General features: G+C 41.1%; 1 protein-coding gene across 1 annotated transcript in view; it reads right to left on the bottom strand.

Moving 5' to 3' along the window:
- LOC131217321 (oligopeptide transporter 5-like) overlaps positions 1 to 12,516 on the bottom strand; it is a 37,329-nt gene extending 24,813 nt beyond the window's left edge. Inside the window, exons 1-2 of the mRNA XM_058212233.1 lie at positions 12,504 to 12,516; positions 10,503 to 10,942 (exon numbers count right to left, since the gene is read on the bottom strand). Coding sequence (XP_058068216.1) covers positions 10,503 to 10,942; positions 12,504 to 12,516 — 453 coding nt within the window. The remainder of the gene's footprint in view (positions 1 to 10,502; positions 10,943 to 12,503) is intronic.
- Between the last annotated feature and the right edge of the window lie 12,128 nt (positions 12,517 to 24,644).

Genomic DNA, 24,644 nt, shown 5'->3' on the forward strand with positions numbered 1-24,644 from the left:
GTTCCCACTGTTTTCTGTAGTAGGGTTCACCTGAGCTTTGGATCTACGTCATTCTTTGATTCATGCCTTAAAATGATCTCTCCAAACGGATAAACGGTGTGGATACAACACATACATCAAGGTGGGGCCCACAGAACTTGGTGACAATACTTCAGCAGCTAATCCGCGACCGCCAACATTACGAGCATTAACCACCGCATTAAATTACGCCCAATAGTAGCGTCTTGGAAACAGATACTGCAAGGACTCCCACCCCTGATTTTTTTTATGGGCCTAACCTACATATGAGATCCTCTCGGTCCATTAGATGTATAATCAAGTAATAGGCCGAGGGGTGCGGATTAGCTACCGACAGGCGACAGGTTGAGTAGCGAGACACATCACCAAGTTCCGTGGACCAAACCATGATGTATTTTTTGTATCCACACCTTCCATCCATTCGGAGAGATCTTTTTATGGCAATATCCAAGGAATGAGTTAAATAAAAAGCTGCAGTGGACCCAGCACGGAAAACAGTAGGGACAGTGACGCCCACCATTAAAAACTTCTAAAGGCCACCAAAGTTTTAGATCAAGCTGATATTTTTGTTTTCCCTTTATTTTTTATAACTTTTGAACAGATTGGATTTCATATAAACATTATGCTGGGCCTTAGGGTAGTTTCAACAGTGGGAATCACTTTCCTCACTATTTCCTGTGTTGAGATGTACTATAGCTTTTTATCTGCTTCATTCTTTGGCTCATGCCCTAAAATGATATATCAAAATGGATGGACCGTGTAGATACAATACATACACCATAATGGGGCCCACAGAACTTGGTGACGTCACTTTAGTAGCAGACTCGCTACTCAACCTATCAGTGTCTAATCGCGTCCTAGGCCGAGTGCCAATAAATCCGATTAGATACTGACAATGTCAGTAGCCAAATGGCTACTGAAGTGACGTCACCTAGCTCGTGGACCTACCATGATGAATGTGTTGTATCCATACCGTCCATCCATTTGTAGAGATCATTTTATGGCATGAGAGAAAATAATGAGATAGATCTAAAGTTCAAGTGGACCCTACCATAGATAACAGTGGAGACAGTGACATCTACCGTTCAAAACTTCTTACGGGCAGCAGAAGTTTCTGATCAAGCTTATATTTTTGTTTTCACTTCATCTATCTTTATATTAACTTATGAATAGGTTGGATCTAAAAAATAAATCATGAGAGGCCATATAAATGTTTCAACGGTGGGTGTGACTGATCCCACGGTTTTCTGTGGTGGGTCCACTTAACTTTATATCTATCTCATTATTTTTATCATGCCATAAAACCATTATATACAAATGGGTTGTACGGTATGGATACAACACATGCATCATAGTAGGGTCCACAGAGCTTGGTGACGTCTCTTCAGCAGCGATTTGGCTATTGAACTTGTCAGTATCTAATCCGCACCGCTTCTGACGTAGTGAAATACAATTAGTTGGATGTGAAGAGTCATGTTCTCATGCCATTAATGCTCTTTCCGTTGGAGTGGCGTTTTTCTCCGTTTGGCTGTGCACGCCCCATTTTCAAGTTAATTCTTTTCTTCACTCCCCCTACTGAAGTCACCTCACTGCTTTCCGTGGGCGACACCATGATATATGTATTGTATCCACACCGTCCATCCATTTCGCCATATCATTTTAGGGCACAATCCAAAGTGTGAGAAAGATCCAAATTTCAAGTGCACCCCACTGTAGAAAACAATGGGGATTGAACGCCTACCATTAAAACCTCTTTGGGCCACAGAAGATTTCGATCAAGCTAATATTTATGCTTTATCTTATTCTATATCTTTTTTAACTTATAAAAAAGTTGGATCTCAAATAAACATCATGGTCGGCCCCATGTAGGTTTCAACAGTGGCGGTCACCAGCCCACTATTTTCTATGGTGGGTCCACTTGAACTTTTAATCTGCCTAATTCTCTATCTTACTCCCTAAACACATACATCATGGTGGGGCCCAAAGAACGTGGTGACGTCACATCATTTGCGAGACTCGCTACCGTCTGGTTTAGTAGCCAGCACGTGTCCGTTTGCATTGGATGCGGATTGCGGCCAAAGCCATCCGCGTGAACTTCCTTTAACGGCAAGCTAGGTGGGACACACTTTGATGTTTTTTAGAAATCCACTCTGTCCATCCTTTTTCCCATATCATCTTATAATGTAGGCCCGAAAATGAGGCAGATCTAAAACTAATGTGGGCCGTACAGATGGAAACGCTAAAGTGGGGGAATTCCTATCATTGGAAATTTCCTGGGTCCACCATGATGTATATATGTCATCCATATGATTCATGAGGTCATTCCTACTGGGATGAACTGAAATTATAAAAACATTAGCATAATCCAAAACTTTTGTGGCCACTTGAATGTTTCAATTGCGGAAGCTCAATCCTCACATTTTCCTATTGTGTGGCCCACTTGAGGTTTAGATCAATATCATTATTAGATCATGTCGTGACATAATCTAGAAAAACTGATGGCCGAGATATATAAACTGATGGCCGGGATATAATAAAAAAACATCACGGTGGGCACCACTTATACATGTTACTACTTTTAATACTCCTGCGACGGCATTTTAGTGATGCGCAGAGGATGGGATTTTTAATTCATTAAATTATATAGAGTAGGGACGCGAGTTGTAGGGGCGTACATCGAGTCAAACCGAGTTGAACTGGCCTCAGCTCTGCTCGGCTCGAACATTGGTTGACCTCAGCTCGGCTCGGCTCAGTACTCGAGCCTAACTGGCCAGCTCGGCTCCGTTCGGTCAATAGCTCAAGCCAGCTTGGGACGAGTTCAAGCCAAGATTGAGTCGAGTTCGTCATTGAGTCATTTCCACAAACACCTGAACTACAACTTCACAATCCCACTATTTGTAAAACAGATGCAATAGTTTTACAAGTTTTTTATCAAACACCTTCTAAGTAACATAAAAACCAAAAAAATAAAAAAATAAAAATAGAGGATATTGAAAGTTGACCGTTTGGGCGCGGAAGGAGACGAGGTGGATGTTGATCGATTGATTGATCAAATAATCAATGCGGTGATTGTGCTCGCTGTTGGCACTTTTGCAATCACCAAGTTGCTCACCATTGACCGGTATTACTGGCATGTGAGTAATTCGATCTGGGTTTTCTATTCTCATATTGTTTGGAGTGAATTCTGTTTATTGAATAGGTTTTGGGCATTTACTGGAATTCAGATTTTCTTATTTTGCAATTTGTAGTTTCATTATGCATTTGGAGGCCACCGACCACATTCGATCAACTTCACAATCACACTTGCTTGCCACCGGCCATACCTTCCTTGCCACCAGCCACATTTGGTTGAGTCATTTTATCAAACAGTTGGCAAGCAACATCAACAACAAACTAACCAAGTCACCAAACTAGTTCGATCGAAGTTCGATTCGAGCTGGATTTGATCTGAGTCAAGTCGAGCTGGGGCCTGCTCGAACTCATTTTTGAGCTCAAAAAATCAGCTCGACTTGGCTCGAACTCAGCTTTGAACCGAGTCGAAACGAGCTTTTTCGAGTCGAGTCGAGCGAACTAACTGAGCTAGCTCAGTTCGTGTACACCCCTAGCGAGTTGGCTCCTAAACCAGATGGTAACAAGTCTCTTGCTATTGATGTGACATCACCACATTCTATGGGCCCCACCATGATGTATGTGTTGTATCCACACCATCCATCCATTTGGAGAGATCATTTTAGGGAGTGAGCCAAAGAATTAGGCAAATCCAAAGTTCAAGTGGACCCCACCACAGAAAACAGTGGGACAGTGACAGCCACCGTTAAAACCTTCCTAGGGCCGACCATAACGTATTTTTGAGATCCAACTTTTTTATTAAGTTAAAAAAGACATGGAATACGGTAAAGCATAAATATTAGCTTGATCGAAAGCTTCTATGGCCCAAAGAGGTTTTAATGGTAGGCGTTCAATCCCCATTGTTTTATGTCGTGGGGTGCACTTGAAATTTGGATCTTTCTCACTCTTTGGATTATGCCCTAAACTGATCTCGCGAAATGGATGGACGGTGTGGATACATTACATACATCATGGTTGTGCCCATGGAAAGTGGTGAGGTGACTTGCAAGGGGAGTGAAGAAAAGAAATGGCATGTGGTCAAGTGCTGGCACAACTAAACGAAGAAAAATGTCTAACGGAGCTCCAACAGAGAGAGAATTAATTGTAAGGGAACATTGGTATTCAATCAATGTATTTCACCACATCGCTTCAGTAGCCAAAAGGCTACTAAAGCGTTCAGTATCTAATCCGCTCATGCGAAGCTCCCTCATGAGAAGCTTCGAGCCTCAGAAACTTGCCCAAGCTTTCAAGTCGACTAGACTCGACTAGGTTTTGAGCGGAGTCAGTCTTCTCGTGTTGTTAAGCTACAATGAAAATTGCATTGGGACAGTACTCACAGTTCAATGCATCGGCACCCCAAAGTTCCCTCTCTAGCAGTAGTTTGAAAACTTGCAAAAACTCAACTCAACTGGGTGAGTCCACTCTATTAGAGTTACAAACCCAAAACCTATTTTCCAGCAATAGCTGGTGACTGTTGATCTTACAATGCACAGCAACAATTCCCATGGAGATGCTTTTGGAAGATGAAAAGCCTTGTGTAGTTTCTAGAAATATTAAATGTTGGAAGCTCCTTGTAGGGGTATTGTAGTCATTTCACAGTTGATGCAAATGCCTATAAAAAGGCACCTTGTGTACTAGGTTGATGCAAGAAGCAAGTGTGAAGAAAAAGCAATAGCAAAAAAGAAAAAAACGGTTTAGAAAAAAATTAGTTTCTGTTTGTTTGCTATCTCTGTTCCTTCCTTCTACATAATCAGTTTTTTTTTTTTTTTTTTTTTTCTAAGTTATGTTAAGGCTTTGTAAAGCCAATATTTTTGTCTTCTTAAAACACTTATAAAATTTAGTTTGTACAACCAACAAACTGATATCAGAGCCAAGTTCTATTTCTAGAAGAAGTTTCCAGTAGTTTTTTTTCAGCTGAGAATAGATTTTTCAGAAAAAAAAATTTGTTCAAGAAAAAAAATTCAAATTTCTAATCCATCCCTGTCTCCCTTCCTTCTCCAATAAAAAAAAAAGTCATTCCTTCTTCCAAAATAAAAAAATATTTTAAAAAAAGGATTGTTTGGGTCATCTTGAGGCTTAGTAAAGCCAATTCGTCTAACCCATAAAGCTTGTTCGTGTAAAGATGGCCAACACAATCCAACCGTGGGTTCTTAAGTTGTCAAAGGACAGCTATGAAAATTGGTGCATCCAAATGAAGGCGATGTTCGGGTCATAAGATCTATGGGAGATCATCACTGATTGGTATGAAGAACCCACTACAGAGGAAGAAGCAACTTTCGCCAACAAGGAAAAGTCCGCTCTCAAAAATCAAAGGAAGAGGGACAACAAGGCTTTATTCCTCCTCTATCAAGGGTTGGATGAATCAACCTTTGAAAAGATTACTGAAGCAATAGCAAGCAAGCAAGCTTGGGATACCCTTAGCACCATTTTCAAAGGTGTTGATCAGGTGAAGCAGGTTCGCCTTTAAACATTAAGAGCCGAGTTTGAAGTGGCACACATGAAGGAAGGTGAAAGTATCTCTGACTACTTCTCACGTCTACTTGTTATTATTAACAATTTAAAAAGAAGTAGTGAAAAAGTTGAAGACATACTTATCATGGAAAAGGCACTTAATCTCTCACAACCAAGTTTGAGCACGTGGTTGTAGTGATCTAAGAATCTAAAGATTTGAAAAAATTATCCATTGAAGAGTTGATGGGATTGTTGTAAGTGCATGAGCAACGAATGAAAAAGAATATAGGAATGATGCTTGAACATATCTTAAAGTCTAAGCTGACTCTAAATGAATAAAGAGGTGGCCATACACATCGTGGGGTCTGTGGCACTGACAATCATGCAAGAGGAAGTGGGCGTGGATATAATACAAGAAATCAACAAAATTTACCAATTTCTGTAGTAGAGGAAATAGTAGAGGCCGATCCACACGAGGTCGTAGAAATATGAAAAATATTTGGTGTGAAAATTACTACAAGTTTGGCCATTATGCATCAGATTATTGGAGCAAGCCAATGGATCAAGATGAACGATCTAATTATACCAAAGCATCAAATCATGAAGAGGAAAGAACCACACTTTTACTTGCACAAGAAAAAGGTTGTGATCATTCAGATGTGTGGTATCTTGACACAAGTATAAACAATCACATGTGCAATGACAAAAAGCTTTTTATGAAACTCATAAAAGGAGTTCATGGCAATGTGACGTTCGGAGACTCATCAAAAAACCTAGTGAAAGGTAAAGGTAAAATCAAAATTTACCAGAAAAATGGTGAACTGCAATTCATCTTTAATGTATATTACATACCCAACATGAGAAGTAACATTCTCAGCATCGGCCAACTACTTGAAAAGTGGTACGTGATATACATAGAGAACTTAGTTATGTCATCAAAAGATGCATACGGTAGACATGTGAAACGGGTCCAAATGGCAAAAAATCAAATGTTCTCACTCCATATAAACACAAGGCTCGAGAAGTGTCTTTATAGATGTGCCAATAATGAATCATTGAAGTGGCATCTTCACTTTGGCCATCTGAACTTTAATGGCCTTAAACTCCTGTCCTCATCAAGCATGGTGTATGGCTTGCCTGCTATTGAAGCTCCAGAATATGTGTATGAGATATACACACTTGGTAAGCAACAAAGGAACTCCTTCCAAGTTGGAGTATCCCGAAGAGCAAATGAGTCATTACAGTTGGTTCACATAGACATCTGTGGACCATTTGAAATACCCTCTCTTAGAGGTAATAAAATTTTATTACCTTCATGGCTGATTTTAGCAAAAATCTATGGGTGTACTGTATAAAAGAAAAATCTCCTACTTTTATTATCTTCAAGAATTTCAAAGCTCGTGTTGAAACTAAAAGTGGCTTCAAAATTAAAGTTCTCAGATCTGACAAAGGTGGGGAGTACACCTCAAATGCTTTTGGAGACTATTATAGGGAACATGACATTAAGCAGTAGCATACTGCAGCTTACACGCCACAACAGAATGAAATTGCGGAATGAAAAAATCGCACTATCATCGACATGATGAGGACTAGGTTGAAGGAGAAAGGCCTACCGAAGATCTTCTGGGGAGAGGCAGTTGCATGTATTGCATATCTGCTCAATCGGTGTCCCACTAAGAGCGTCAGGTTCATGACACCACAGGAGGCATGGAGCGACTATAAGACGAGTGTGGCGCACCTTAAAATCTTTGAGTGTGTTTCCTACACTCAAGTTCCAGAAGCAAGAAGAGAAAAACCTTAATAATCGTGACAAGAAGTGTATCTTCATCGGCTATAGTGAAGAGTCAAAGGCATACAAGCTCCACAATCTACTAACTAATAAGGTGGTGGTAAGTAAAGATATGGTGTTCTGTGAGGAAGAAGCATGGAAGTAGAACCAAGAAGATTCAGCTAAAGAAAATCAGGTCGAGGCCGAAGAATATGAAGAAGAGAGGCATGTGAATCAGGAGCAGACACCTACATCACCCCCTTCAAATCGTAGAAGTCCAGGAGTACATTCCATCTCCCCTGGAAGTACTTCAACAAATCGGAATTCAGCCAACACATCTTCATCTAATTCTCCTTCACCCTTGGCTCCTATCAAAATGAGAAGCCTCAACGAGATCTATGTAGAAACTGAGGATGTGAAGTTGCTTTGCCTGTATGCGGACCATGAGCTTCTTACATTCGAGGAGGCTGTGAATGAAGAATGTTGGAGAAAGGCTATGGAAGAAGAGATTCATGTCATCGAGAAGAATCACACATGGGAGCTGATCTCACTCCATAAAGGCCAGATGACCATTGGTCTCAAATGGGTGTGAAAATCAAGTGGAATGCCGATGGTAATATCGAACAATATAAGGCAAGGCTCGTAGCAAAGGGCTACAAACATAAATACGGGGTAGACTATGAAGAAGTTTTTGCCCCAGTTGCTCACTTTGACACTGTGAGAATGATTATCTCCTTTTCATCTCATCACAATTGGATGATCTATCAACTGGATGTGAAATCCACATTCTTAAATGGAGTACTTGAATAAGAAGTGTATGTTAACCAGCCTGAAGGCTTTGTCATGCAAGAGGAGGAATACAAGGTGTATCGGCTGAAAAAAGCCCTATATGAGTTGAAGCAATTTGTGCTTGGAATGCACGGATTGACGATTATCTTCATGAGAATGGTTTCATCAAATGTCCGTATGAGCATGTCATATACATAAAAAAGAATGTCCATGGTGATATGCTTATAGCTTGTTTATATGTTGATGATCTGCTGTTCATAGGAAACAGTCAGACGGTGTTTGAAGAATTCAAGCAGGCTATGTTCAATGAGTTCAAGATGACTGACGATGGATTGATGTCATTCTTCTTGGGCATCGAAGTGAAACAACAAGTTGGGGGTATTTATATATCACAAAAGAAGTATGTAAAAGAACTTTTTGAGAAGTTTCGGATGACCGACTATAAAGCCGTGAATACACCTGTTGCAATAGGCCTGAAGCTCAGAAGATATGGCGAATGAAGAAATGTTAACTCAACTTTATTCAAAAGCCTAATCAGAAGCCCAAGGTACCTCACAATCACTAGGCCAGATACAGTCTATAGTGTTGGGCTTCTAAGCCGGTATATGAAAGCGCCAAAAGAGTCACACTGGCTAGTTGTAAAAAGAATTCTAAGGTATATCAAAGGAATTATTGAATTCAGTCTCTTTTATCCATACGATGATGAGGCAATTCTGTATAGATACTTTGATAGTGATTGGGGTGGTGACCAAGATGAAAGAAAGAGTACCACAGGTTTTGCTTTCTATCTTAAATCGACAGCATTCACATGGAACTCATAGAAGTAGAGTACGGTAGCACTGTCCACACGTGAAGCCGAGTATGTAATAGTTTCGTCCACTGTATGTGAGGCAATATGGCTAAGGAGTATGTTAAAGGAGTTGAAGCATTCGCATGAAGAATGCACTGTCATATACGTGGACAACAAGTCGGCAATAGAGCTTTCTAAAAATCCAGTGTAGCATGGAATGAGCAAGCATATTGATACAAAGTATCATTTCTTAAGAGATCAAGTGAAGCAGAAATCAATGAATCAAGAATACTGTCACACCACCGAACAAGTGACAGAATCTTCACCAAAGCATTGCCAACTGATAGATTAAAAAAACTTAGATCGATGCTTGAAATGAAGCCCGTTTTCGTTTGAATGAGAGTATTGGAGTTGCAAACCCAAAACTCATTTTCCAGTAACAGCTAGCCATACGTGACTGTTGATCTTCCAATGCAGAGCAACAATTCCCATGGAGATGCTTTTGGAAGATTAAAAGCCTTGTGTAGTTTCTAGAAACATTAAATGTTGGAAGCTCCTAGTAGGGGTATTGTAGTCATTTCACAGTTGATGAAAATGCCTATAAAAAGGCACCGTGTGTATCTGGTTGATGCAAGAAGCAAGTGTGAAGAAAAAGCAATAGGCAAAAAAAACAAAAAACAAAAAAAAAAAAAAAACCACTTTAGAAAAAAAAAAAAAAAAGTTTTTGTTTGTTTGCTATCTCTCTTCCTTCCTTCTACATAATCAGGTTTTTTTTTCTTCTATTTTTTCTAAGTTGTGTTAAGACTTTGTAAAGCCAATATTTTTGTCTTCTTAAAACACTTATAAAATCTAGTTTGTACAACCAACACACTCGACTTGAGCAGATCATTGCGCGTCAAGAGTGGCAACTGGCAAGGGACTGAGCCTGGACTAGCCCGACTCTAGTCTTGGGCTCAGGTCATTTTTCTCGAGCTGGGTTGGCACGACTTTGTGTGTACATGTCCAATGTGCAGGTAGTCCATTGTGGTTCATTTTTCTAAACTTCTACTCCTTTATGTATGTGTGACCTGTTGTTGATGTCTCAAATCTTTCAACAACAGGATTTGTCGTTGCCATCGACAAACCTTTTAATGCCATTGATAGCTGCTCGATGCCATTGAGAAAATCCAAAAATTTCATGATTGGTTGCTGGACACTTTGTGGTGTCCTGCTCAATGCCATCAAAAAGGTTCATTGCCATCGACGGGCCATCAATGCTATCAAAATCCCATCGGAAAATTTTGAAAAATCCATGTTTTAATGCTGGAGCGTTTTGGTATTTGGTGCGATGACATTAAAGGCGTTCGATGCCATCAAAGTGACATCGAATGATTGCACAGAATTATGAAAAGTTATGTAAGTGTGGGATCTGTTTCTTTTTCGATGTGTGTGCCTGTATTTTTCATGTTGATAAGCTTGATTGCATCACAACTCAATAATGACTTGGAAAAACAAAAAAACGAAACTGACCCTGACTTATAAACCATCCATGCAGTTTAGAAATCCTTCATACAAAGGTTGTGTGTGTGAGGGGCTTACCTGAGTGGTTTGGATTAACAGCAAAGCAGCCCATGGATCTATCTTCATATGGTAGAAAACCTTCGACTGAGAAACAATCTCTACCGCATAAGGCGAACTAGCACCCGCAGACGCCAAGATGGCTGTCAAGGCATGCTCTTTTATGTTGAATGGCCCTGGGTTCAAAGAAAATGTCCATATTGTCCCTGGAACTCTTATGGAATTTGTTGGCATTGTCCTTGCCATCAGCTTCCCAACCGGTAAAAGGAGGATCTGGGCCACAAGATCCGACACAAAGATCCTGTTTTGACGGTAATGGAAGTACTGGTTCACGAACGAGAGAAGACTGCATGCTATGAGTCCTAAAACCCATGTCCGAAACGTTAAGACAGGCAATGTTGGATCATCGGTTGTGGGAACAGTCAGCCTCACTTGCTCGATGGGAGAGTCGTTGATCTCATCTGCAAAACAAGTGTCATTTTAATTAATGAGAAAAAAAATTGATACTTTGGCTAAGTGTGAGAGATGATAGACGGGCGCTGAGAAATTACTTAAAATTGCATACATGGAATATAAGACATTTCGTGGACAGTTAAAATTGAAAATATTCATTGATCGTATTTTCAGCAGAGAACACTTGCAAATCAGATGTGAGAATTGTTCAACCAATTTTACTTTTGGAACATTGCCTGCATATCAAGTGTCATACATTATCAAATAAGTACTCCCTATGGTGGAGATGAAGTAGTTCAGTGAAGTTTATGGAGTTTGTAGAAGTGGGTCCCATGGTTTCATGATCAAAATGTGGGACCTACTGCAGATTGCCATCTTAACCCTTCAATTGGTGAACGCGGGCTAGCCGGCCGGGAGGTTCGATTCCTCCTCGATCCCTTGGAACTTGATCCATGTAAGGAAGCTCCTTTTCCTGGGAGAGCATACTCCAACATCGGAAATTAATTAGTTCTGATGGAAAGATTTTTCTGAAAGTGACTGGTTCAGCTATCGGAATATTGGATCTATACACCGCTGATTCAATCCAGTCCACTCATTTCATTTAAGACTTGGAATTGTAATCCCTTTCATTTCTTCAATCATGGTTAAACAAAGGAGAAATGTCCCTATGCAACTTGTAAAAGGCCAAGCATTCGATCGATGGATAAAATCTAGGAAGTGGATTGCGTACTGAATAATTCAGTATGCTTTATCGTAATGAGTAAACTCTTTTGGGTCCACCATGAATGCGTGTGGCTTATCCATGCCGTCCATCCATTTTTTCAGATCATTTGAGTGGTTGAACCCAAAATTGAAGTATATCCAAAGCTCAACAGTAATGTTTATTTGTCATCCAACCTGTTCATAAGGCTACAACAGACATGGATGAAGGGAAAACAAAAATATAAGCTTGATCCAAAACCTTCGTCACCCCCCTTAATATTTCAATGGTAGGTGTTCAATTTACACTATCTCCTGTGGTGTGGTCCACTTGAGCTTTGGCTATGCTTTGATTTTAGGCTTTTAACCTAAAATAAGCTGGTAAAGCTTATGGACGGTGTGGATAAGACACATAACTCATGGTGGCCCCCACAGATTTTCTCAGTACGGTCTTAATAGCAGGTCTCAACGTGGATGCACTATTGACCCTTTTCTTTTTATGTACGATAAGTCAATGTAATCTCAACCATCCATTTGATGGCCACCAATTGTATAGTGAGGATAGTCTGGTCAAGTGTCATTCTTGGACCATTTTGCATCCACAAGGGGGCATGCACATGATTCAGATGGTACGGTTGTTAAACGCGTTTGATGGTAGGGAGTAAAGGTTTGATGAACCTCATCTACTTATTTGCACATGGATTAGTGGTTGAAGAATCCAATCCATTAATCTGACGAAATCTACCACGGATGGCCCAGATTATGTATGTGCACCGATCAAACATCGTAGCCGTTCCAACGGATCCCTCTTCAGTAATACCATTCCTTTGAGAGAAGGGATCACCTACAGCCGGTTAAGTGCCAACTCACCATGCATCGCCATCTTTCCCTCGAATCAATTCGGTTGGACATCAATCGGAGCCGTTCAAACTATGGAACCCACTATGAAGATAAGAAATCAGTTCCGTCGACTCAGTAGGTGGGCCACACACCGTCAACTAACAGCCAACATTCCGAGTCAACGGACAGATGTTGCTGAATACATTGGGCGCCCGCTCAATGTCGGGTCAACATTCGGAGTCCCCGTTCAGATGTACCACACAGGTGCCAGGGCAGCTGCATGTTAAGCTACCACGCAGCCGGTTGTAGGTGATCCGTTCCATTCATTCGAATGCACCAATCAGACGGCTAAGATTGCTCAATCGTCGTGGGTATTTCTAGCGTGGGCCATCAACAGGAAGGCACAAGACCATCAATCTGGATTCACCAATCAGGCAATCATGCCCCAGTACTCATGGGTGAGTCATGATGAACCTATGGAACACCAACAGTCACCTGACAATCTTCGCCGTTATTTTCAGAGTACTGTCATGTTCCAATGAATTTAGCGGCTCCAGTTGCGTATCACAATTCCACTAACAAAACTTTTCACAGGTGCACATGAAATATATAGAGAGAAAGTTCGTACCTTGTTCTTCCTCCATATGTGTGTGTGTGAGAGAGAGAGAGAGAGGGCTTACAACAGAAATGTTCAAAGAATTTCTGGGTGTGTGTGTTTATATATATATATATATATATATATATATATATATATATATATATATATATTTGCAGTACATCTGGGCGATGCAAACGGTGTGGCGTACTGCGAAGATCAACTTCCGCGACAAAAATAAAATATAGGATAGTCCGCTCATTTGCAGTACATCTGGACTCAGCGTACATTTTTTGGCCACCTAACGAGTGGTTCGGTGTAAGCGAAGTCTTGAGACGATTGATCTCGACGGTGAGACCTCCTTTTCGTGATGTCCTCTATGAGGAAGACACTGGTGGGAAGGACACTTCTAAGCATTTGTGATTGTGATGTATAGCGAACCGCGTACCAATTTTTGACAATGCTAGATCAAAAGAAGGTTGAGTAAAAGTGGACGTAGTCCGTAGTGTTCAACTCAATTCCACGTAGGGCATGATGTAATTGGGCTCTAAGCATGTTCGATTAAATAAAAAAAATCATTCTAGATAGGTAAAAATTGTCATTTGAAGTATGATTCATAAATCAGTCAACACTCTTGATCCGGGTATATATCATTGTAGGGCACACGACCTATCGATCTTTGTGTAGCAGGTCATTCAGGGGCATGTAGCGGGTTGTGTCGGTCCGTTTGGCAAGAAAACACTTCTTTCGAGTTCAAAATTGCAATTTTAGGAAAAACTTACTATTTTTAATTAAAAAATTTATTTTGATGTGTTTACTTAATTTTTAGAGTTTTATTAATTATATGCAGTCTTCTTAAGAATTGCTTGTAATCATATCAAGAATCATTTAACATGATTAATTTAGGACTTTTTATTTTTGGTAGAGTTTACTATTTTAGATATAAAAAAATTTAGCCGAATTAGGATTCTTAATTAGAGTTTTAGTTTTTCTTTACAAGTGATATAATCAGAAAGTTTGAGGATTATTAAATAATAAAATTTTAAAATTTTCTTTTTTATATTATGGATTCAATGTTATGCCTACTTAAGGAAGATGGTGATCTTTATCCTCACGCTCTTCCCCACATCAATTAGTATCCGAGCTGCAATTGAAGATTTAAAAATAATTATAATAAATAAATAAAAATACTCATCTCCATATGAATTAGTATAAAAAATAGCTCTTCCCAGCCAAGGCTTTGTTGATCTCCCTCCTCCATTGCTGAAATCTAGTATCGCTCGGGGTTATTTCAGCTATTTGCAACGCCCAGATAAAAAATAATCCTAACGCCAGATACGGATTATTTCAGCTATTTGCGAAAGTTAGGATTCGGATATCGCAGGAACTGGATTTCAGCACTCCTATTGATCTGCTGCTAGCTGGGAAGTCTTTCAAAATCAGGGCATAGAGGAGGCAAATCCTGCTCATCACCACCAAAACTCATCACATACGGTAGGGGTTAACGGGGTTATGACCCTAGAGAGCACCAGAGAGTGGGTCATGAGATGTTTCAAAGGTAGAACCATCAATGGAGAAGGGCAGCAAGACGCCAGCAGAGGTAGCAAAGGACGCAAGAGCCCTCAGCAACCATGCTGTTATTATGTTTGTAAAAATGTCATTAAGAACCCATTGCCCATATCAGAAGTCAGGCACCTCAGTCTTTGTAGTGCCCCAGTAGGTGGTACATTAGCCATCATTCCTTCGCGGATCGCAGACAATACCCCAGCTGCAAATACTACTCAAGACAAATTGGCGGAGCAGAATCCTACCACCCCGATATCGGCAGCTTCGGACATGGAAACTCCCAGGGATCAGATCAGTAACAGTCCAAACACTATACAGGTGCCTGTATTGCCTCAATTTTCTCTCCAGCAGCCTGGTAAGTTCATGATTTTTTATCCCAATTCAGTTGCAAACCACCATACATCTAGACGAAAGGGCAATTCCCCAATTAAGGACCTACTTTGTTGCAGGTCTATAGACCACTTCCAAGGAGAAGTTTTCTCCAACACCCCATCCCCTCCTCTGATTGCAGGGGAAGATATAACCCCTCTCAAGAGTCTAACTGACGGCTGCATCTCAGTCTACAAGCAGCTTGATCTTTCAGTGGACTTTTCATCTTATCACCTTCCCAAGAGTGGGACTGGTGATCGTACTAGTAAGGTTCCCTCAGGAGAGGACATCCATCTATAGCATATGTCCAAACCTCTTCAGCATGAGGTGGCTCCACTATCCAATTCCAGAGACCTCCCTCAGGAATTGAAAGGTTCTGCTCAGCCCCACAACATCTTGGGGAACAATGGCGGGGTGACTGTTCCTAATCTCGGAGAGGTCTCGGCGGCCCGTCTCAAATTTGACGTGGCTGATAACAACTCTTCATTAGTAGCTGTGCAAATCAAAGGTAGAAAGTTGAAAAGAAGGGCAGTAAACTCAGGAAATGTGTCTGATGGATAGCATTCTCATTTGGAATGCCCGCGGAATGGCCAATTCAGCTACCATCAGGACTTCATTAAGGCTTATTCGGGAGCATACTCCTGCTTGTGTTGCTATCCTAGAGCCTATGGCTAGAGATAGAAAGTGAGTTGGTATTGGTTTAAAGCTTGGCTTCCATAATTCCATCTCTAATGAAGATTCAAGAGGCAAAATTTAGATTTTCCACAAGAGTACTCTCTCCATATCTGTGTTGGGGATGACTAATCAACTTATTTCTTTGGATGTCTTATCGCAGGCTCACCCATCCAACATCCGTCTATCCTTTGAATATGCCAAGTGTTCAAAGTACAACAGGAGGTATCTATGGTCTTCTTTAGAATCGCTATCAGCCTCAACTTCTGGGCCTAAGGCAGTCGGAGGCGATTTTAATGATGTCCTTGATAGCTCGGAAAGAGGGGGCAGCCGAAGCCAAGACGTCGATAGTTCTGCAGAATTTAAGACTGCCATCAATAAAGCGGGTTTGCTGGACGCGGCTTCATTGGTAATCGGTTTACTTGGTGTAACAACCACGCTGGCTCTTCTCGAGTTTGGGCCAGGCTTGACAGGGTGTTCTGCAATGGGGAATGACTCCACCATTTTCTGGGTTTCCTTCTCCGTCACCTGCCAGGAGTGAACTCGAACCATGCTTCACTGATTGTATCCTTCCCCAAGCCTTCCTCTCCCTCTCTTAAACCGTTTCGATTTCAGAGTATGTGGTTACTAGACGAGTCGTTCCATCAGATTGTGCAGCAAGCTTAGCGCAATGACCCCCATGAGGACCCCATGTTGAACCTTATGCTTAAAATTAGGCAGGTTAAGATTGTGTTAAAGGCCTAGAACAGAGATGTCTTTGGGAATATTTTTCAAAACTTGAAAGCAGCAGAGCGGGACCTCTCTCAGCTTGAGGTCAGCACTCAGTCCTCCCCAGATCCTAACATCTCCTCCCACATTGCGGCAGCTAAACAAAGGCTAAATCAGTTGGAAATCGCAGAAGAAATTTTCTGGAAACAGAAGGCCCATAACAATTGGTTGTTGGAAGGTGATAAGAACACTAAATTCTTCCACCTTTCAACCTCGAAGAAAATTCATAAATCAGGGATCTACAGCATTAAGTTGGAATCAGGTGAATCGGTTACGGATCAACAAGCTATTAAGGGTGAAGCAGTCAGTTTTCTTCAATCCCTTCTCTGGCCTCCTCTTCAATTGCGGAGATAGGAGATATGTTGGACTATATCCCCTCCCTCATTTCATCAGAAGACAATGCGATGTTGATGTCCTCTCCCTCCATGGATGAGGTTAAATCAGCAGCCCTTTCTCTCCCCAAGGACGGTGCTCCTGGCCCCGATGGTATGTCGGCGACCTTCTACTCAGCCTTTTGGTCCACAATGGGCTTGGACATTTATAGAGCAATGGCTGATTTTTTTTTCCATGGTGTTCTCCTCCCCAGGGCCTTCACCACTACGTTGGTCTGCCTGGTTCCCAAATCCCCGGGGGCAAAATGCTTGGCTGATTTCCGTCCTATCAACCTGTGCAACGTGATTTACGAGATTTTCGCTAAGGTTATTGCAGGGAGGCTCAGCTCTGTTCTTCCAAAGCTAATTTCCCTAGAGTAAGGAGCTTTTGTTAAAGGTTAATCAATGGCTGAAATCATCACCCTCGGGCAAGAGCTATTTAGGGATATTGGCAGGAAAGTCCATGGAGGCAATCTAGTTCTGAAACTCAATATGGGAAAAGATTATGATAGGGTCGAATGGGGTTTCATGGTTTAAGTTCTTCTTAAGTTCGGCTTCATCCCTTCCTAGGTGCATATGGTGGAACGCTGATGGAATAATAACTGGTTCTCGATCCTAGTTAATGGGGAGAGTTGTGGTTTTTTCAAATCTTTGAGAGGATTGAGGCAAGGAGATCCGCTATCGCCCAGCCTTTTCATCCTCTGTGCCGAAGTCTTTAGCCACAGTATATCCAAGTTGCTTGCAGCAGGGAGTGTCTCTCCGTTCAAACTCAAACGAGGATGCATCCAGATTTCTCATCTCCTCTATGCAGATGACACAGTTCTGTTTCTGAATGGATCAACCTCCTCTCTTTCCAAAGTGCGGCAGTTTATCAACATATACCAGGAAGTTTCAATGCAGAAAGTCAATCCCAGGAAAAGTGCTTTCTTTGTCTTGTCCAAGGTTCCGCCCAGCAAGGTGAGAACTATTAAAAGATCCCTTGGCTTCCGTAAAGCCGCTGGAGTTTTCTCATATCTGGGGGTCCCTATCTCTGAAGGTAGAATGTTGAGTAGTGACTTTAAGCCGCTGTTAGACAAAATTTCATCCAGAGTTCAAGGCTGGAATGCGAGATTGTTGTCCCAGGCTGGCCGTCTTATGCTCATCTCCCATGTCTTGTGTAATATTCCGGTTCACTCATTGGTGGCAATTGTTCTCCCTGTGAAAGTAATTAGGCTGATGGAGAGGTCCTTCTCCAACTTCTTCTGGGGCTGGCGTAATGGCAAAAGAAAGTTGCATTGGATTGCTCGATTTCCATCCCAAAGGATGGGGGAGGATTGGGCATTCGTAAAATAAAAGAAGTTATGAAAGCTCACCATTTGAAGATGGCCTGGAATATTTGGTATGATATCAAGGGGAGCCTTTGGGCTGATTTCATCAAGTCCAAATATCAACAGCCATTTTCGTTTGCCAGCCTTTCTTCTCTTTCTGCTGCCTCTTCTCCCTTATGGAAGAGATTGGTGGGGTTGTTCAACATGGTGGTCAGAAACGTTCATGTCGACATTCATCAAGGGGAGTGCAACAGGGAAAATAACTGGTCAGGCCTTGACCGTCTGCTTGATATCCCATCCCTGATTATCCCTGATAACTGTAGAGGTCTCAGAGTTGCAGATTTTCTGAGTGAAGACGGCATAAAATCGGAGACCCCTTTCGATCTGCCTGATTGGATTAAGGCCCGTATTCTCCAAGGAGGTTTCTGCTGCTCTGTTGGTGAAGATCGTCGGATTTAGCCCTTTGATCCTACAGGTTGTTTCTCAGTGAAGTCCGCTTAGGGCATGTCTAGAGGCATTGGTCCGAAGAAGCCTTGGTCGAGATGGGTGTGGCACCCCAAGGTTCCGCCGAAAATGTCCACATTTATGTGGAGGCTCTTGCTAGGGGCACTCCTAGTTGATGTGAATATTCAACCCAAGGGTGTGCAATTAGCTTCCCAATGTATGTGTTGTAATTCAAATTTGATGCTAGGCCCGTCCCTAGAATCTATGTCCCACTTATTTATGGAGGGAATTCTAGTGGGTAGGATTTGGAAGCATCTAATAGATTATTTTTGGCATTCCCCTTTTCGCTCACCAGTCCATCCAAATCGAGCTTCATTGGTCGTGGAACAGACCCCTCCCTCCCAACATCAATTCCACCATATTCAGGCTTTCCCCTATCTTCTATCTTTGGCAAATCTAAAAGGTTCGGAATGAGGAAAGATTCGACAACCTCTCAATCCATTATCCTCTTTCTGTCCTACATAGAGTGAAGTTGTGGATTGCGATCCAGTTCAAGGGTCCCCTTCGGAGGCTATCCAGAGCAGCGGTAGGGCGGTCGTCCAGCCCTCTCAAGTCGCCCTCTTTTCCTTCTGTAGTGAAATGGATCAGGCCTATTGTGGGGGCCTTTAAGCTGAATGTCGATGGCTCGGCGCTAGCCAACCCAGGCCCGGCTGGGGGAGGCAGCATTTGCAGGGACAACAATAGGAAGATAGTTTTCGCATTTTATTCAGGGCTCGGGAATGCCTCCAACAATATGCCTGAAATAAGGGCCCTGTTCGAAGGTCTGAAATTATGTGTTCACCTCAGAATTGATAATGTGTCTATCGAATTAGACTCCAAATGGCTGATTGATTGCATTTTGGGCAAGTCCAACCCTGCTTGGTCTTGGAGACATTGGCTGGACAGGATCAAAACGCTAGCTAGCAGGGGTAATTTTTGCTTCTCATATATCCCACGAGAGGCCAATGGGCCGGCTAATGGTTTGGCTAAGAAAGGGAGCTTGAAGCAAGTTAACGACTTATTCTGAGATCCATCGAATCTTCCTCGTCTAGTGAAAGGCAGATTGTTTCTGGATAGAGTCGGAATAGGTTCAATTAGGGAGGATAGAAGTATTTTTGTATAGAATATGATAGATAGGGCCTTTGTTTTTGTCTGGCCCAATCCGAAGAGTTTAGAAGTTTCTCTTTTTTATGTTATGAAAAAAAAAAAAATCAGATCTGGGTACAATTTCAGAAACATAGATAGGTGGTCCTCTGCTGCAAGTGAGCTTCAAGGATGGTGTTTGATGGCTGCTGGTTGTGCCTGGTGCTTGCAATGTGTCACAGGTTTCTTTGGCTAGCGGCTTGTTGATATGTGGTTGTTTGCGGTGTAATAGAATAGTGTTGGATTTCAGGTTGTCTCAAGAGAAGTTTTCACTTGGGTAGTCTTTGTTTTGCAGTTAGGAGAGGCTGGTTGATTCTTTTCCTCAGGGTGTCTATAGCCTTTATTTTCCTTTTTGTGTTCCCAATTTAGGCATTATGATAGCTGAGGCCCAATGTTTTTTGTGGTGCCCCACCTGAGAGTCTGGTCTGTTCATCTTCTGTTCATATTCAATGATATAGGGGCATGACCCCTTCTTTTGAGAAAAAAAAAAAAAGTTCAGTTAAGCGCTGCACCCCTAGTAGCTGCCCCTATTGGGGCTTCCGAGTGTGCTATTTTGTCCGTAGTTGTCTTCTTGGTAGTTCTCAGTAGCCTCTCTGATTAAGGCTTTGTCTACATGTTAGGTGTGGTTCGGATTTTTTTTCTTGGCCCCACCCGAATGGCTGTAAATTTTTCCTTATATTAATTCAAGGAAGAAGATTTTCAATAATAATAATAATAATAATAATAATAATAAATTAGATGGATTAAGAAAGTCAACAAGAAAAATGTTACCGAACGATGTCATATTTCATTCTCTGTTGGTAAATATTATAGGATGAAGTAATATATGATATAGTCGACATGAAAGTTTGTCACATGTTACGTAGTCAACCATAGTAGTATTATGTTGATGCTACGCATAGAAGTTGGGATAATATATTTATTTTTGTCAGAGACGGTAGAAATATTAGCCTTACCACCATGAGAATAGAAAACCAATATGAAACCTCTAAAGTGGATGGGTGGTCCCTCTTAACCATATAAGATTTTATGAAAGAATCCGAGAAAATTGAAGAGATATATGCACCTGTTGTAAAGGAGGAAGAAATAGAGCCCACAAATATTCTGGAGATCAAAGTTGAGATCAGTGTTTAAGAAATTTAAGGCAATCATGCCCAATGAACTTTTTGATAGGTTACCAGCATGCAAGATATATAACATTATATTGACCTTGTCCTATGGACAAGTCTACTCAATCGCTCTTAGTATCAAATAAGTTCAAAACAATTCAAGATAATAATACGAGGACAAGTAGAGGAACTGTTCCATCATGAATATCCTCTCGAAGAATTCCACTCCGACGTGGTCCATGTGTTTCTAGTACGCAAGGGTTAGATCGTTATCAGATATTTTGGACATCTCCTTCACCTATACTCCTAGGGAAGCAAATGCAATTGTGGATGAACTAACCAAGAGAGGAAGCGCTTCTCAACTCACCTCTTTCTATGAGTCTCAAGGTGAGCTCCCCTTAATCACTAGGGGCCTCCTTTTTTTGGATAGAGTGGGTTTAGGTTACTTGAGGGAAGGCTAGTTTCTTCCCCCAGCTCATATGATAGGCATGGTTTTGTCCTTTTTGTGAAGCCCACCCGAAGTGATTGTATATTCCCCCTTTTTTTGATATATAATATATAATCTAAGAAAAAAAAAAAGGTAGAGGAACTGTCCCATAAGGTTCTAGTGAGGGAGAGCATGGACACATATGATGTACTGGCCTTGTTAACACCTAACAAGGATGAGAGTTGGCGCATGTGTATGGAGAGCCAAGCCATAAGCAAAACAACTAAAAGCATTCAATTTCTAATGGTTCCTATGGTGTGGTTCACTTGATATTTGGATCTACCTAATTTTTGGGACCATATCCTAAAATGGGCTGGAAAAACGAATGGACGGCATGGATATACATCAAATCATCAAGGTGGGCCCCAAGGTAAGGGCAACATCCCCTCCGTTTTCACGGATAACTTTTCCGACGGCTAAAAGCTGTCAAGGAAACCACCACACAACCGCTTAAATTAACTTTGATCATCTTTTATGGTAAGATCAACCAATCATGCACAAATGAAAGAAATAAGGTATATTTTATAAACTAGACTGTGGAGAATAAAATTCTTATTAATGTTGACGTGGTTGTTTCTTACTTCTTTTCTTAATGATAGGGGATAATAAAATTCCCGCAGGTGCTGGCGTAGCTGCTTCTTACGTGTTTTTTATTTATAGTTATTTATTTATTTTTATTTTTTTAAATGATAGGAGCTATCTCATCTAATAGGTGGATTTGTTTTTACCGGACTGCTGGTACTTTCATGTATTTCAAAGCGCTCTGGCCACTTCAGTAATCCTGTAGTCCATTTGACTTAATTTTTGTGGGCTGAATTACCGGCAGGAATTTTATTCATCTCATCTCCCTGAACTGTCCGATGTACCCAAGAGAGTTGAAGGGTCTTGTTCTAATCTCCCACTATCTTAGGTTTACCTCAAATCCAAACCATCCAAAATGTTAAGCATCTAAGTAAATAGTCACGTACTTAAGTTTAAGTTGAACAGACAATGCTACCTCATACTAGTCACAATTTATTTATTTCATTTGGATGAAGCGGACCATAATGCCCCCATGATTTGAATGTTTTAAATTAGAATACATCCCATGGGCACCTACTTTTCTTGTCTTCTGCCAACATTGAATTTCATTTATTTTGAAATTACTCCCTCCCTTTATTGAAAGTCATTTAAATTTGACGGTAGCTGCTTTTAAAACTCTAGGTGGACTTGAAACCCCCTAACAAGTAAGGTGGGGATTCCATAATCTCACTGTTTTTTGGGGGACAAACTTATTAAACGGTATTATTGTGAATGCAAGGCGAGAATTCAAAATATAGTAATATAAAATTTAGTTATATTCAAAATATGAAAATTATTTATTAATATATAATTATTATTTTTAAGATATGCTACAGTCCACTTAGAGAACTGTAAGTTATATGTAGTGCTCCCAGTTTCATTGTGACACATAGCTAGTCCAATCCACTGATCTAGACTGTTCATTAGTGGCGTCCGTCCAATCCAAAATATCCTCTCTTAACCTCAGATTCTCCCACTCCTTTCCATAAGGAAATTCGGTAGCAGATGGCCTAGGTAAGCTATGGCCACCCTAATAGCCTATATCAATGCCGTGGATAGCTTCCCACGCTGATCAGAGGCACCCTTGCACTGGACAATGCTGGCATTCGTCTGCTGAGAGTTAGCATTAGGAGGGGTGAGCCCCAGCCCCCTCAATTTTTTCGATGAGTTGTTTAATAGCTGTGAAGGGTCCGATGGTCTTGGAGTGTTTAGTTGTATATGGTTCATATGATAGGTGGTGCCCCTTCTTATTTTATTTTATTATTTTTATTTATTTATTTTGAGAGAGGGGGGAGCTCACCCAAATGAAACTTCCATTGAAGTGTGAACTGACAGTGGGGTGTACTAACAAGCTAACAAAAAAAAAAAAAAAAAGTTTTATCTGCCATTCAATAAAATCTCTCCTTAAAAAAAATTTAAATTTTAAATTTTTTTAAAAAAAAGGAAAAAAGAAAAAGAAAAAGAGAGAGTTTATTAGATCTAAGGTACATTTCAAGGACTTCCATTCAAAACCAATCCAATAAATATTAACTATTTGATCAATGGTCTTTAATGTGGACAATCAACAATATCTACACGAAAATTATCCATCTGCTTGTTAATATCTGTTGATGCAAAAATTTGGTTCACCCTTCGCCGAGCTCCGAGCACTTAAGCCAAGCCCTGTGAGCCTGCACAAGCGAAGGACAAAGGAGACCCTGTCCAGAGTAGGGGACCCTCCGATGCCAAAGTCAGGATAGAAATCTAGGTCTAAGTAGTGTGGGTAGGTTTCGGGTAAGAGATTTTGCGGACCTGTCATTATGTATTTGATCATTATTTATACCTTTCAATTGGAGCGGACGTATCCGTCTTTCTTGGCACGATCTTGTCTTCTAACCACGATCAATGCGCGTGATGATTGGAGACGGTTATGCAGTTATTCTGAGATCGTGTGCCGACTGTTACTGATCGTGTATTACTGGGGATGGTTCTTCAATAGGATTGTGGGTCACATCTCTATGCGGGTCGACTTGTCGATTTTAATGTCCATACCCTTGCTGCTCGATTTGGCGCTGCATATTGATGCTGAGTCCAAGCTTACTTCAACCGGATGAGATTAAGTTGAGCTTAGCATCACCTCATCAGACCTCGCTACTCAGAGAGCACTACAAGTCAACTACAACTCGGGACATACTCTGGATTTTCCCGCAACAATATCCATCATGGACTGCTTATAATTCTAAAAAAATCATTTCTGTTAGTTCCATCATGACTTGGAAAATGGACAGCTAAAGAAAATACGGCCAAATTAAAGATGGATCTAATCATCCGGGTCGTGAGATCTTCAATGTGTCACGGACTTAACAGACAATCCAGATCGATCCATTGAACTGTGGAACTAAGAGCACTATAAATCAATAGTTCTTTGACAGCACTGGAGCATTTGTACGTCCAATCGTCCATCTGGACTGTCCATTTAGTGCAGAGCACTTCTCATGGGGGTTACAATCCAAAAATTAGACCGATTGGGTATTCCAATCCATCCTTTTTGTGTAGAAGATCTTGACTGTTAATATTAAATGCCATCGATCAAATTGGCAAGATTGTCATATCAGTGCGATATTTGCATCATAACGTAGGAAATGAGGGTTGAACCTAATGGACAGTCTAGATCATGCATTACACTATCAAAGTGTTTCTGTGCAAGTAGGAGCACTATAACTGACATAGGGCTCAAAAAGAGCAAGTATGTTTCAGAAGG

Source organism: Magnolia sinica, chromosome 10 (assembly GCF_029962835.1).
Source record: "Magnolia sinica isolate HGM2019 chromosome 10, MsV1, whole genome shotgun sequence".
NCBI classification, from domain to species: domain Eukaryota; kingdom Viridiplantae; phylum Streptophyta; class Magnoliopsida; order Magnoliales; family Magnoliaceae; genus Magnolia; species Magnolia sinica.